This window comes from Lolium rigidum, chromosome 6, assembly GCF_022539505.1.
Source record: "Lolium rigidum isolate FL_2022 chromosome 6, APGP_CSIRO_Lrig_0.1, whole genome shotgun sequence".
NCBI classification, from domain to species: domain Eukaryota; kingdom Viridiplantae; phylum Streptophyta; class Magnoliopsida; order Poales; family Poaceae; genus Lolium; species Lolium rigidum.
The window spans coordinates 141,395,844-141,412,192 of NC_061513.1; the positions used below are offsets into that span (position 1 = coordinate 141,395,844).

General features: G+C 43.6%; 1 protein-coding gene across 1 annotated transcript; it reads right to left on the bottom strand.

The window, feature by feature from the left end:
- Nucleotides 1-15,180: 15,180 nt before the first annotated feature.
- On the bottom strand, nucleotides 15,181-15,934 carry LOC124666780. Its single transcript, XM_047204110.1, has one exon. The coding sequence runs from the start codon at nucleotides 15,899-15,901 to the stop codon at nucleotides 15,203-15,205; it is 699 nt and encodes a 232-aa protein (XP_047060066.1). The 5' UTR covers nucleotides 15,902-15,934; the 3' UTR covers nucleotides 15,181-15,202.
- Between the last annotated feature and the right edge of the window lie 415 nt (nucleotides 15,935-16,349).

Consider the following 16,349-nt stretch of genomic DNA (forward strand, 5'->3'; position numbering starts at 1 on the left):
TCTGGCTGTGCGCACGAATTTTTACGGTAACAGCCCAGAATCTGTTTTCAGGCAGCACTTCCCCAAATATCATCTTCCTCTCATTAGAAAACCACTCAAACAAACTAAACAAGTATATACAAGTATCCAGCAATCATAATATGCAAAGAATGAGTGATGCCGGTATACCTCCCCCCAAGCTTAGGCTTTTGGCCTAAGTGGAGTTCAACCCCATCGAGGGTTTGGGTTCCACGCCGGTGGATCATACATGGAGTAGTCATAATAAGGTACCGATGCAGAAGAAAAGCGTGGGGGCTCCTCATACCCAGCTTGTGGATGCGAAGAGCTTGCTGCATCGGATGACGAGTCAAGGTGTTCCTCGACCTCATCCGTGTTGTCTCGTGCACGATGGCTTCCTCCCTCGATGTATGCGTTAACCGCACTTTCCGCGACTGACCAATCCTCCCTGGAATCAAGGTTAAACAGAGAAGGTGCAGGCAATCCTACTAATTTTTCAACTTTCTTAGTCCTTGTCCAAGATTTCTTGTAAAATGTTATTCTATAAGACAGGTTCCCTAAATTAGACGAACCGTAAAGAAATTCATGCTTAATCATGGAAGCTATGTCAAGTTTCTCCATGGGGAGCGGAATATCAAGACGGTGAGGTCCTACATTATGCATAGCTAATAAGCGAGAGGCGATGAGACCCCCACAAATTCCTCCTTTCTCACGGTTAATGGCAAGTCTGTTGGCTATCAAAGCTCCCAAGTTATAAGTCCTATTACCTTGTAATGCAGCAGCTAGAAAGGCTAGATCCGGGATAGTTAGTTTACCTCCATTCTTTCTCGCTAGAACGCACTTGGTAATGAAATAAGCGAAGTAACGAATAGCTGGGAAATGAATACTACTGATTTTACCATCATCCTCTGAGAAGCTCCTTCCATGACAAATCATCTTGAAGAGGTCCAAGAGCTCTTGCGGCGATCCCTTTATCTTCTCGCATGATCCCCATTGCGGCACTTTGATTGCTGCACAAAAATCACTGAATGGCAAGTTGACAAGCTTTATTATAAATTTTGTACTCGCACCATGGGGTTAGATCGTGACCAATTGAATTTAAAATCTTGCACTACTGACATAGTCAGCTTCACATATTGGCATGGTTCCCCATCAACAAAATCATCCAATCCTGCACGAGAGATTAAATTTCGGACGTCCTGCAAGATCCCTGCACTTCTCATGAAATCCGCACACGGATAGTAAGTGGGAGATACTCCTTCTTCTCGGTGAACTCTCATGACCTGTGGCACCTCCAACTCATATTGGTTGAGTTGGTGCCTACCTCCTTCCATTTTCTGAAATTTTTCAACAAACAATATAAAACTTGATTTGGTGACATATAATTGAGGGAAACTACCATAGGAACTTGCTAGAGTACTAATCATGCATCAAAACTAGTTTCTACCACTTAGAACAAGCATGCAAGCTCACTAAACATGTTACCTACAGCAGCAAAATATTCAAGATATACTCAACCAAACAAAATTCTATTTGGATAATCGAAGGAGTCACATACCGGAGAGCAAATGTGCCAAATTTCAAATAGAAATCTGGGCTGAGCAAAGAGATCGAAAAATCCTGAGCTCTTGAGCAAAAACGCGAGTGAGAGAAAGTTGGTTCGAGTTTTTTCGGGAGAGAGAAGATGCTTGGAAGAAAGAGATGAAGTAGTGGGGCAAGGAGGGGCCCACACCACAGGGTGGCGCGCCCTCTCCTTGGCCGCGCCGGCTCGTGGTGTGGCACCCTGTGGTGCCCCACAGGTCATCCTCTCGGTGCTCCCAGGGTGCCTCATCGAAAAATAGGACCAACAGTGTAATTTTCGCGAATTTTTGAAAACTTTGAAAAATGCACATTTCTGGGTATTAAGTTTATTATTACTGGCCAGGAATTTTTTTGAAATCTCAAATCAACTAAGAAACCTTGCAAATTAAAAATGCTACAGCAACTAAAGCAAGAGGAGGAAGAAAGAGATGTTGTTTACCTCCTCTATGCATATAAGATGTATTTGTTAACAAGGTTGATCAAGTCTTGCCACCAAATAAATTTTACATAGCATATGAAGAAATTAACCTCAAATCAATCATGTTACCTTGAATTGTATTGATATGGATCCAATCACAAGAGTTTGATATTCTTCTTTAGGCTCATATATAGGACAATCGATGGTTCCCACTTTGATAGTTCTCACATGAGAAATAGTATTAACTCCGCACGCTTTTTCAATCCTCTTGGGGAAATAGACGGTGTGTTCCTTATCATCAACATTGAAAGTAACCTTTCCTTTATTGCAATCAATAACAGCCCCTGCGGTGTTAAGAAAAGGTCTCCCAAGAATAATAGACATATTATCATCTTCGAGCATTTCCAACACAACAAAATCAGTTAATATCAAGCAGTTATTAGTAACTTGAACAGGAACATCCTCACATATACCAACAGGAATAGCAGTAGATTTATCAGCCATTTGCAAAGATATATAAGTAGGTATCAACTTATCTAAGTAAAGTCTCTTATAAAGAGAAAAAGGCATAACACTAACACCGGCGCCCAAGTCACATAGAGCAGTTTTAACATAATTATTCTTAATAGAACAAGGAATAGTAGGTATACCTGGGTCGCCCAACTTCTTTGGAACTTTGCCATTGAAAGAGTAATTAGCAAGCATAGTGGAAATTTCCTCATTGGGGATTTTCCTTTTGTTAGTAACAATATCTTTTATATACTTTGAATAAGGAGGCAATTTAATAGCATCGATCAAAGGGATTTGCAAGAATAAGGGTTTCATCCAATCACAGAATTTATTATAGTGTTCTTCTTCCTTTGATTTTAGTTTTTTAGCAGGAAAAGGCATTTGCTTTTGCACCCAAGGTTCTCTTTCATTACCATGTTTCTCAAGCAATAAAATCTTCTTTAGTATACTTTTTATTTTTAGCATGCTTTTCAGGTTCTTTTTCAACCTCTTCTTTATCAGAGTATCATTCTTATCATTATCTTTCTCATGTTCATTACCACTTTCAGTTTCAGCATCAGAAATAGAAATACTATTAGGATCATTAACAGGTTCAGAGGATTCTAAAACATTCTTATGTTTCTTTTTCTTTTTCTTAGATGGAGCTCTAGGTTTAGTTTGTTGAGAATCTTGTTCAATTCTTTTGGGATGCCCTTCAGGATATAGAGGATCCTGGGTAGAGACACCACCTCTAGTTGTTACTTCATAAGCATGTTTTTCTTTAGAATTATTTCCTAACAAGTCATTTTGCACTTTAGTGAGTTGATCAATTTGAGTTTGAACCATATGAAAATGTTTAACAAGCATCTTAACATCATTGGAGGTTCTCTCCACAATATCATGCAATTGACTAATAGCTTGAGAATTTTCCATTAGATGATTCTCTACTCTCATATTAAAATTTTCTTGCTTAACAATATAATTATCAAACTCATCTAAGCATTGCGCAGGAGGTTTTGAATACGGAATATCTTCCCTAGTAAAGCGTTGAAGGGAATTTACCTCAATCATGGATGAAGGGGGAATTATCTCACATATATCTTCTATTGGAGGTAGATTCTTCACATCTTCAGATTTAATACCTTTCTCCTTGAGAGACTTCTTGGCTTCCCTCATATCTTCATCATTCAATTTAATTAAACCCCTCTTCTTCACTATTGGCGTTGGAGTTGGTTCAGGCGTAGTCCAATCATCATAATTCCGGCCTATTTTAGCCAATAATTCTTCAGCTTCGTCTGGAGTTCTTTTCCTGAAAACACAACCAGCACAACTATCCAGGTATGCCCTAGACTCAATGGTTAGTCCACTATAAAATATATCAAGTAAATCATGCTTTTCTAAATCATGGTCAGGCAGAGCTCTAATAAGAGAGCAAAATCTCGCCCAAGCCTCGGGCAATTTCTCTTCATCTCCCTGATCAAAATTATAAACTCTCTGCAAAGCAGCATGTTGAGCACTAGCAGGAAAGTATTTCCGGAAGAAAAAAGCAAGCAATTCTTTTGGACTTTTAATAGAACTAGGTGGCAAACTATTATACCAAGTTTTAGCGTCATCCTTTAATGAGAATGGAAAGATTTTAGCAACAAAGTAAGTACGCTTCTTAACATCATCGAAAAACAAGCTACTCAAAGTAGATAACTCAGTCATGTGTTCAACGAAGACTTTCTTTTTCAGTACCACAAAAAGGTGTTTTCTCAACAATAGCTATATGAGATAGATCAAGAGAAAAATCATAATCTTTATCCCTAATGTTTATAGGAGATGTGGCAAATTTAGGATCGGAGACAGCTTTATATCTAACGAGTATGTTCTCGCAAGCAACTTTTTAATTTTTCTTGCATCAGTAGTAGCATTGCATTTTTCAATAAAATCATCATCAAGTTCCACATAATCTTCATCAAGATCATCACTAGAGTATTCAAGTTCAGGTGAATTAACAGGTGTAGTAACATCAGGAGTTTCAGTATTTTCAATTTGTCTAGATCTAGCAATTGAAGCATCTAGAAAAGTTCCCAATGAACCACTATCATCAAGCACAGCAGAGATATTATCAGTATTATGAGAGTTTTCAGATTCAGCAGAAGTACCAGCATTTGAAGCATGTGGCGGTGAAACAAGTTTATCAATCACAGATGGTGAATCAAGAGCGACGAGAGGTACTCGTAGTTGTACCTTTTCTTGTAGTGGATGGTAATATGGCGACCTTAGTATCGCGAGTTTTACCCATGATGGAGAATTTGCAGCGAACAATATCAATCCAAGTGAACTTCCAAATAAAGCTATGCTCCCCGGCAACGGCGCCGTGAAAATAGTCTTGATGACCCACAAGTATAGGGGATCGCAACGGTCTTCGAGGGAAGTATTACCCAATTTATTGATTCGACACAAGGGGAGACAAAGAACACTTGAAAGCCTTAACAGCTGGAGTTGTCAATTCAGCCGCACTGGAAACAGACTTGCTCGCAAGAGTTTATCGATAGTAACAGCTTTATAGCGAGTAGCAGTAGTGAAATAACAACGAGCAGAGTAACGGAAACGAGCAGTAGTGATTTTAGTAAACAGCAGGATTAAAATATCGTAGGCACGGGGACGGATGATGGGCGTTGCATGGATGAGAGAAACTCATGTAACAATCATAGCAGGGAATTTGCAGATAATAATAAAACGGTATCCAAGTACTAATCAATCAATAGGCATGTGTTCCAATTATAGTCGTGCGTGCTCGCAATGAGAAACTTGCACAACATCTTTTGTCCTACCAGCCGGTGGCAGCCGGGCCTCAAGGGAAACTCATCGGATATTAAGGTACTCCTTTTAATAGAGTACCGGAGCAAAGCATTAACACTCCGTGAACACATGTGATCCTCACATCGCTACCATTCCCTCCGGTTGTCCCGATTTCTGTCACTTCGGGGCCATTGGTTCCGGACAGCGACATGTGTATACAACTTGCAGGTAAGATCATAAACAACGAATATCTTCATGAATCAATAACATGTTCAGATCTGAGATCATGCCACTCGGGCCCTAGTGACAATGATTAAGCATAACAAGTTGCAACAATATCATAAAAGTACCATCTACGGACACTAGGCACTATGCCCTAACAATCTTATGCTATTACATGACCAATCTCATCCAATCCCTACCATCCCCTTCGGCCTACAGCGGGGGAATTACTCACACATGGATGGGGGAAACATGGCTGGTTGATGGAGAGGCGTTGGCGGTGATGGCGGTGATGATCTCCTCCAATTCCACGTCCCGGCGGAGTGCCGTAACGGAGACTTCGGCTCCCGAGACAGAGTTTCGCGATGTGGCGGCGTTCTGGAGGGTTTCTGGCGACTTCGACTTCTCTCCGTGCGTTTTTAGGTCGAGGCGAATAAGTAGTCCGAAGGAGGGCGTCGGAGGCCAGCCGAGGGGGCCACACCATAGGGCCGCGCCGCCTTATGGTGTGGGGCCCTCGGGCCTCCACTTGAATTGTCCTTCTGGCTCCGTCAGTATTCTGGGAAAATAGGCCCTTTCGTCAAAATCTCGAGGTTTTTCCCGAAAGTTGGATTTCTGCACAAAAACGAGACACCAGAACAGTTCTGCTGAAAACAGCGTTAGTCCGTGTTAGTTGCATCCAAAATACACAAATTAGAGGCAAAACAATAGCAAAAGTGTTTGGGAAAGTAGATACGTTTTGGACGTATCACTGCTCCATCACCAAGATGAGGTGAGCTGCTGCTCCAACAGCTGGCTATTTAAAACTTTGGCTTTTACACAAGGAATCAACAACTGTCAAGAGTCTTCAGTATTGGGTCCAAGCATGGCCTGGTTGAACAATTTTAGCTCACGGAAACCCATACCACCAAGAGATTTAGTTGTGGATAAACAGTCCCAAGTCTTCTAGTGCATCTTCTTCCTACCATCCTCAATACCCCACCAAGAATCACCTATGGAACACTTTATCATATCACATGTTGCCACTGAGCAGAAAACAGATCATGACATATGTAGAAATAGACTGAGCCACTGCTTTTAGCATTACTTCCTTTCCAACACACGGTAAAGGCCAATCTGACCATCTAATGAATTTGTTGCCCAATCATATCAAGAAGGAATTGGAAGGTACTTATTGGAGAGTGTCCCACTGATGTTGGCATGTCAAGATAGGAGTCCTATAAGGCTTCATTAGACACTTACAACCGAGAAATTGCCATGTGTTGGGTAACTGTTGGTGAATCTGTTGTATATCATGTTGGGCTGTCTTCTTGTTCTCTGTTGTGGCACATCTGGTCTAGCCCAGTTCCTAACCTATATAAGGTGCTTCTATCTATGTAACCCTAATAAGAGAGAGTTCCTCCCTGCAGCCACCATCTACCCCTACCTCAGGTTAGGCCCTCACCTCTTCCCACATGGTATCAGAGCAAGGGGCAGTGAGGGCAACAGAAGGAAGGACTGTTGATCTGGAAGCCTAGACTATTGCAGCAGCTAGGAGGAAGAGGAAAAGGAAGGGAGCAGGCTGCTGCAGTGGCTGAGAGGAAGAGGAAGGGAGCATGCTACTGCGGCGGCAAGGAGGGGAAGGCAGTGACAAGTAAGGAGACGAAGAGGGCATCCTGCGGGTAAGCACTTTGGTGTTTCTAGGAGGTTAGTTTGGTGTCAAGCATGGGGGACAACGGTGATTTGGCCAAGGCTCTGGAGAAGCTAGCAGAACTTATCACTACCAAAGGAGATGGAGGAGGATCTGCTGGAGGGGGAGCAATCATTCCCCATACCGACATCGGTCAGAAACTTGAGCTGCCGGCGAATGAAATAAAGTTGGAAGGAGTGGCCAACTATCTCTGGTGGTCAAGGAGGGCGATGTTGATTTTGAACTCGAAAGAGCTGGATGAACGTGTGAGTGGTGAAGCTGCAGTACCAGAAGACAAGACCCGTCCTGAATGGAAGAAGTGGAATGCCATAAATTCTCTGATTGTGGCATGGTTGCTTAACTCTTTGGTTCCTAACATTGCTGCTTATGTAGAGGTACTCACAAAGGTTTTAGAGGTACGGGACACCCTATAAAATCTCTATTCTGGAAAGGTGAACATTATGTTGATTTTTGAGATTGAGGATAAAGTGCATGACTTGCAACAAGGAAACAAAATTGTGATGTCATATGTGGCTGAGTTGCAACATCTTTGGGAAGATTTAGATTATGTTGATCCTCTCGAACTTGCCCATGGGGAATGTGTGAGTGCTGCTGCGACCTGGATTGAACGTCGGCGAGTCATGAAGTTCTTGAAACGTCTTATCAAGATTTTGAGGGGAGAAGAGCTGCTTTACTGCATCAAACTACTACCCCTTCTCTCAAAGAAGCCATTGCAGCTATGTCCGGAGAGGAAGTGCGTCTGAATATGACAAAGGGCAGATATTTTGTCCCTCATCCGACCTTCTACACAACCTAGAGACAAGAGATGAGAGACTGCTATACTTGTGGACAGAAGGGACACTTGAAGCATCAGTGTACCTCCTTTGCTACACCCAGTAGGGGGAGAGGAGGATACACACATGGAAGAGGAAGCTACAGAGGAAGAGGTGATGGTAAAGGTAGTGGACAGCAATATGGTAGAGGTGGTGGACAGCCATATGGACAACAGTATGGCAAAGGTGGTGGACAACAATATGGCAGAGGTGGTGGACAACCATATGGACATCAGTATGGCAGGGGTGGTGGACAGCAGCGCGCTACATCGCCCAAGACACATATGGCAGCAGCTTCAGAGCCAACTACCAGTACCTCTCAGGGACAATCAAAGGAAGAAGGACAAAATGAAGCAACCTTTGGAAACTTTGCTCACTATGTCCACAAAGATGAAGGTAATATTGATAGTGTCTATAGCCACTCATAATATTAGTTTAGATTGGATTCTTGATTCTGGAGCATCCAAACATGTTACTGAGAATATTAGTGAGTTTGACTCTTATACTCAGTATCCTCCCACACGTAGAGACACTATCCAAACAGCAGATGGCACAACACAATCTATAAAAGGGGATGGGTCGGTGCAATGTACACCCAACATAAAATTGTCATCACTTCTACATGTTCCTTCTTTTCCAGTAAATCTGTTATCTCTAAGTTCCTTGATTGATCAGCAGGACTATTGTATAATAGTTGATAGATATATGTATTTAATTCAGGAAGGGGAGAGCAGCAAGAAGATTGGGACTGCAATCGGGCATAGAGGTCTTTGGCACATAGATTGTGACAAGATGGGGCATGATGCGAGTTCTGTGCTTGCTGTGATTGCTGGAGGAAAGGAGAGTATGACACTGGTTCATCATTGTCGAATGAGTCACATGGCGTTTGATAAAATGTTTCGAGATTTTCCTGATGTAATGGATGGAGTGGACAAAACCAAATTATGTTGTGATGCCTGCGAATATGCTAAGCATACGAGAACCTCTTATGTTAGTAGAGGGATCAGAAGTGTATCCCCATTTGTGTTAGTGCACTCTGATGTATGGACGTGTCCTGTTGTGTCAGTAAGTGCCATGAAGTACTTTGTGACTTTTATTGACTGCTATTCTAGAATAACTTGGATTTATCTTATGCGTCACAAAGATGAAGTGTTCACTTGTTTTCAGAGTTTTTGTGCCTATTTGGAAAACCAATTCAATGTTCAGGTGCAAGTGATCAGAACTGATAATGGTACTAAATATATCAACAAACCGTTTGTTGTTTTCTTATCTTCACAAGGTATACTGCACCAGACTTCATGTCCTGACACCCCTCCCCGAATGGAGTTGCTGAGCGGAAGAATAGGCACATTCTTGAAGTGGCTCAATCTCTTATATGTTTACCATGAATGTTCCAAAATTCTTATGGAGTGAGGCAGTTATGACTGCTACGTATTTGATCAACAAATGCCTTCTAAGATTCTAGGTATGCAATCTCTTTGCCGACTCCTTCTAAATAACAATGACTTTGTTGTGCCACCCAAACTCTTTGGCTGTAGATGTTTTGTAAGGGATCACATGCCATCTGTTGGCAAGCTAGATCACCGGGCTATCAAATGTATTTTTAGTGGCTATTTCTCCGGACAGAAGAGTTACACGTGTTGGAGTACCACGGACAGGAGGACATTTGCAAGCATGGATGTTACGTTTCGCGAGTCAGAATCATTTTATGGTGGTGAGAGTGATCTTAGTGGCTTGTTCCAGGGGCTTGACCATCTTGGTGATGCTCAAGAGGGGGAGCAACAGCAAGGTGGTGTTGTTGATCAACAGCAGCAAGGTGGTGACCAACAGCAACATCAACAAATTCCCATTGTTACCGAGATTCCTGCAATTCCTAGTATACCTACACCACCTAGACCCGTACCACCACAAAGATGGCTGCAGAATCCACTTGTGTACTCCAGAAGAGAAGTACAAAGGAAACAGGTAAATGCACTGGAGGAGCAACAAGACCAGGAGCAGGGGAGCAACCCATTGTACCTGAAAATCAAGAAAGCACAAGCGTAGATTCTGCTGAAGAGAATCAATCTCATACTAAGTCTAATAATAGCCTAGACTTGCCAATTGCAATAAGGAAAGTGATAAGAAAAGTTGGGCCCCCAAGGCGACTTAGTTATGATGACTATGACGTAGGAAATTATATTTCTTACGAGGCATTGTCACCCTCTTTTCGGGCTTTAGTTGCTTTGTTGCAAACTGTATCTGTTCCTAAGGATTGGAAGGCGTCCAGGTTGGACCCGAGATGGTGCAATGCAATGATGGAAGAATTAGAGGCTTTGAAGAAAAATAAAACATGGGAGTTGACATATCTCCCTAAAGGAAAGAATGCAGTAGGCTGTAAGTGGATCTATTCTGTAAAACAAAATGCAGAAGGAAAAGTGGAGAGATATAAGGCAATACTTGTGGCAAGAAGATATAGTCAGACTTATGGCATTGACTATGATGAGACGTTTGCACCAGTGGCAAAAATGAGCACTGACAGAATATTGATATCTTGTGCAGCAAATTTCGGATGGCCCTTGCATCAACTTGATGTCAAAAATGCATTTCTGCATGGTGATCTTCGAGAGGAGGTGTATATGGAGATGCCACCAGGATTTTTCACACCTGAAACTAAAGGGAAGGTATGTACACTGAACAAATCACTATATGGGCTCAAATAATCTCCACATGACTGGTTTGACAGGTTTAGACAAGTGGTGTGTCGCATGGGATATGGTTAATGCAATGGAGACCATACCTTATTTTACAAACATTCTGAGCAGAAAATCACTATCCTTGTTGCGTATGTTGATGATATTATTATCACGGGAGATGATGATGTGGAAATCGCAAAACTGAAAGGATGCTTGAGTCAAGCCTTTGAGGTGAAAGATTTGGGAAAACTTAAATACTTCCTTGGAATAGAAGTTGCAAGATCGTCAAAAGGGATATCACTATCTCAAAAAAAAATATACCTTAGATCTCTTAGATGATATGGGAATGCTGGGGCGTCGAGTGGCTTCAACACCTATTGACCAAAATAATAAAATCACAACAGAGTCTGGAGAACCCATAGATATGGATAAATATCAAATACTTGTTGGAAGACTAATATACTTATGCCACACGAGACCAGATATATCATTTGCAGTGAGTCTAGTGAGTCGCTATATGCATGACCCGAGGGATGGACACTTGGAAGAAGCTCAAAGAATCTTGAGATACTTGAAGGGCACTCCGGGAAAAGGATTGCGGTTTGAAAGTAATGGACACCTAAATATAGATGGATATTGTGATGCAGATTGGGCTAGCTACTTAGATGATCGAAGATCCACCTCAGGGTATTGTGTTTTTGTTGGAGAAAACTTGGTGTCATGGAGAAGCAAGAAACAATCTGTTGTCTAGAAATCAACAGCTGAACCAGAGTACAGAGCTATGTCACAGGGCCTGGGTGAAATGTTGTGGGTACGAAACCTTCTAAGAGAGCTGAAAATTTGAAGGCAAGGAATCTTGAAAGTGTGGTGTGATAATATGTATGTCATAAACATAGCAAACAACCCTGTCCAGCATGAACGAACTAAACATGTGGAGATAGACAGGTTCTTCATTAAAGAAAAGATTGATGCAGGGATTATCTCATTGGCTTATGTGAGATCAGGAGAACAAGTGGCAGACCGTTTAACAAAAGGGCTAGGCTCAAAGGAGTGCTTCTGTTGTGGCCCATCTAGCCCAGCCTAGTTGCTAACCTATATAAGGTGCTTCTATCTTTGTAACCCTAATACGAGAGAGTTCCTCCCTTCAGCCACCATCTATCCCTACCTCGGGTTAGGCCCTCACCTCTGCCCACACCATGTTTGTGAATACATCATCACAGTGAGAACCAAAGAAAATAGTTGACTTCTCCAAATTTACCTTTTGCCCAGAGCCATCACAATAGGTTTGCAAGATATCCTTTATAGCATTTACACTTATCACGTCACAACGAGCAAAGGAAATACTATCATCTGCGAATAGAAGGAGTGAGACTAGAGGTACCATTCTTCTGACCCTTCATTAATCCCGCACATCCATATTTGCTGAAGTAGACAAGAGAGGCCCTCAACATAACATGAATAATTAAGGGCTAAACTTGGTCACCCTGGCGGAGACCTCTTGTAGGAATAATATGATCCATCAGTTCACCATTAACTCTAATTGCATAGCAAACAATAGTGACACATATCACGACTGTGGCAATCCATTCAGGTGCAAAATCCAATTTAAAGAGACAACCATGCAGATAGGCTCACTTTTTTTCTTTTACAACTTCACCGTAGGGGAAGTCCTACTGTGTAGATTTTATACAGATATGCTCACTATACACGGTCATATGCCTTCTGAATACAAAATACGGTCATTTGGTATGTTTTCTCTTGATGATGTGAAGACATTCAAAGGTCACAAGTGCACTGTCAGCAATCGACTTATTTGGAACAAAAGCACTTTCACATTCAGAGATAATATCTGATAGAAAGACCTTCAGTCTATTAGCCAAGACTTGAGATGTTATCTTGTATAACAAATTCCAGAGGCTGATTGGATGGAAATTGCTAAAATGCAGAGGCCGCAAAACCTTAGGGATAACTACCACCACAGAATCACAAAGCCCATCACGAATCTCATCACCTCGCAAGGAGCCTCTAACAACATTGCAAGTTTCCTCTCCAAATACATGCCCATGAGAGTTGATAGAATAGAGCAGGATATCCATCAAGGCCAGGGACTTTAGTGGGACCCATGTTGAAAAAAATGCAGCTTTAACCTCCTCATCGGCATATGGCTGACACACTTCTCCATTCATATGTGCATCCACTTTCTGTGGTATACCTTGAAGAACAGTCTCTACATCACAATCTTCAGATGTGAACAAGTTCTCATAGAAGCCCTGCACTGCACTATTAATAGCTCCTTGAGTCTCACAGCGTGAGCCATCAGGTTGGATGATGAAATTAATTTTGTTAGCATGTCGTCTAGCTGATGCTCTTGCATGAAAAATGCAGTGCTCAGATCACCTTCACGAAGCCACTCGCCTCTCGACCACTGACGTGCAATGACCTCTTCTCTCTCAAAGAATTCGCAGAGACGATGTTCAATGCACCGCTCTTCTTGCATTGAAGCATCAGTGTCAACACCCAATCTGATTGTTTTAAGTCTCTTCTTAAGTTTCCTGGTTTCCTGCCTGACAGAACCAAACGAAACCTTGTTTGATTTTCTCGAAGAACCAGCAACTTGGAGCAAAGTAGCAAGGTGGCATGAAGAGACAGAGGTCCACCAGAACTACTTGTCCAAAATTGTGTTAAGGTGTGTTCATAGTTAGGAGCTTTGAGTCACATTGCCTCAAATTCAAAATCATGCTGCTTTCACAAAAAAAAATCAAAATCATGCTGAACTGGCATGTTCTCTGTTCTCAAGTTGAGACTTGTCAAGTAAACCAGAATGGCATAATGATCTGAAGAGTTTGTTATAGTATTCTTCACATGGCAGTCGTCAAATCTATGAGAAAGTGCTCCATTCGCTACAGCATGGTCTAGAAGTCAGCGACTTGCGATTCTTCAGGTATATTTTGGACCAGAAAAGCCCACATCACCAAGGCCACAATCCTCCAGGGAATCACAAAAGGCTGTCAGCTGGGCATCAGTTCAGCCTATAGAACCGGTGTGTTCATCCAGAAATAACCACTTCGTTGAAGTCTCCACAGCAGATCCCCAGTCGATGATATTGGCCTCGCAGCCTGCAAAAGGGTCCAAAACTCAAGTCGCAGCTTACGACGGGGTTCACCATAAACGAAACTACGAAAGAAGCGCGACAAGGTACAGACTCTTCCCCAATAATATCAACATGGATATAGTGACTATTGTAACCTTTAAGAGGAACAGAGTAAGATGCACTCTAAAAGAGGGCCAAGCCTCCACTCAACCTTCACAACTCACAGAAAAACAATTGGAAAATCCCAAGGACCACATGACATTGCTCAGTCATCTCAGTTTCTGACAAGAAGAGGTCGGTAAAGCTTCAGTAACCACTGAAGCCCACCAACTGTCGAGTCCAACCCGAGGACTCGACAGTTCCAGCATAGCATGTTCATTGTGTATGGCGGGGCTGCTCCACTGCAGCCACCGCCGGACCTGCCGATCGGGTTCAAAGCATCGTTCTTCTGGTTCTTATGTGTTTCTGAAACCCCATCATCCTCCCCAGCATTCGCCAACTCTGACAAAATGACACATGTAACCTCCTTCACTGGAACAACAACAAGCTGATCTTTAATTGAATTGTCAACAGTCACAACAGCCACAAGAGCCCTCAAAACAGTCACAACAGCCATTTTCTTGACTTGGTAAATCTTCTCGCGTTCCTGATCCCGTGAACTATCACCGCCCATTTCCCGGAACACACCCTTGTGACCTTGTCCACTGATTTACCACCATGTTTACTGTGTATGATTTAGGGTTGTCCTTCATACTGTTAATGGCTGGAAAAGTTACTTCCTGAGTCTTTACCTCTCCCCTAAGCATTTGGATGATCCCTGAAATAAGACATCCCACTGTCAGTTCTGATTGAGTGGAGCTCAATTCTGACCAGATTTTGTATCTGTCGATTTCTTCTTCACTTGTTTAACACCCAAATACTCTTATCGCATATCGCAGCAAACCATTGCTGTCCCGTTCTCCCGGGGATCGGAATGCCCAATCAAACCAGAGGAGAAAGAATATAATGGAAGCCTGTCATATCCAACCTCATGTTCAGTTAGCGCCTGGTTGAAAACAACTTAACCACACGCAGCAATAGTGAAGCTGTGTCAACTGAAACTTGAATAGAGAGGTAAGTAATAGACCCACTCCCCTGATTATTCATCTCAAATTGCACGTAGGGTCCAATCTTATCGCCAAATAAATACTCTGGCTAAAGTCTCGCTACAATTACCATAATAGTGCAAATCTATGACTCGTGCCCACAGCAGCATTCTATCGAACACCATATCAGAAGGTATCAAACTAGCATAGTATTGACAAGTGCAGCGAATGCAATTTTCTATTGCTCAGAACCTTAATCGTGAGCTTTTTTTTATGACTCTCGTCGTAAAGCAGGAGTATACAAATTGGAAGTTGTGTAAATTACACCTAGCGTGCGTGCGTGCAGTGCAGGTCCGGGTCAGAGCGAGAGCGCCACGAGGATGGCCTGGCGGCAGCGCGCGCGCGCCGTCTCGACGCGCTCCTTGACGGTGTCCTCCTTGACGGCGGCCTTGACCATCTCGACGTCCATCTCGACGAGGCGCAGCACGCGGAAGAGCTCGGTGGCGACGCGCTCGTCGACGCCGCCCTCGGCCATGAGGATCTCCGCCTCCTCCCGAGCGCGCTCCGTGACGACGCCCGCCACGGTGCCCAGCAGCGGGCCGGACCCGTACCGGCCGCGCGCCATCAGGCCCTCGAGCTTCTCGAGGAAGTCGGCGATGGCCCAGCCCTTGGGCTTCTCCGGTGGCACGGGCTTGGTGCGCTTCCAGCCGATCTCGAAGTTGGGCGGCTCCTCCTGCGTCAGCGCCGTCCGGCGGAGGCGGCCGTCCGTGGAGATGGCGGACGGGATGCGGCGGACCACCGAGAAGGAGGTGGTCGCCGTCGCCGACGGTGGGGTCTCGTCGTCGGGGATGCTGCGGGGGTTCGCGTTGGCCTCGTCCGGGGTGGGTTCTTGCTCTTGCTGGGTGGGCTTTGTGTTTGTGGTGATGGTAGTGGGCGGTTTGGAATTGGGCGACGCGGTGCAGCGCACGGCGGTGGTGGGGGTAAGGGGGAGCTGGGGTTTGGGAGTAGGGAGGAAGGGTTTGGGAGGGAGGAGAGGTCGGAGGAAGGAGGCGGCCATGGCTGATGAGGCGTGGTGGGAGGCAAGAGTGAAGCGAATGGCTCTGCAATTTTGAAGTGATGACAGATTGGTCCTGGGGATAAGCTCAGAATTGGGTTCTTCCTCATTCTCAGGGGCTCTATTGCCGCGCAGGAAACAGGGACTCGACGGACCGGTTTGAGATTTGCGGCCCATCAGAACGAAACAAGAAAAATCGCGTCGGACTCATCGAACACACCCGCCCAGTTCGGCCTATAGGCTATAGCCCAATTTCCAAATGCTGAGACATGTTTTTTTTATTGCAACTTTCCCTGTATTAAATAATTAAGATTACATTTCTCAAAATAAAAACATTAAGTACGATTACAAGGGTGGGGCCAGCAGGACCCACAGATTACAGAAACATCCTCAGCTGACAGGTAAATTACACTAAAATCCTAGCTTGGCGCGTAAGGTTTTGCAAATGTTG

Bases quoted from the DNA above. Each gene is read 5' to 3' on its own strand.
- LOC124666780 (XM_047204110.1), bottom strand. From the start codon at position 15,901: ATGGCCGCCTCCTTCCTCCGACCTCTCCTCCCTCCCAAACCCTTCCTC.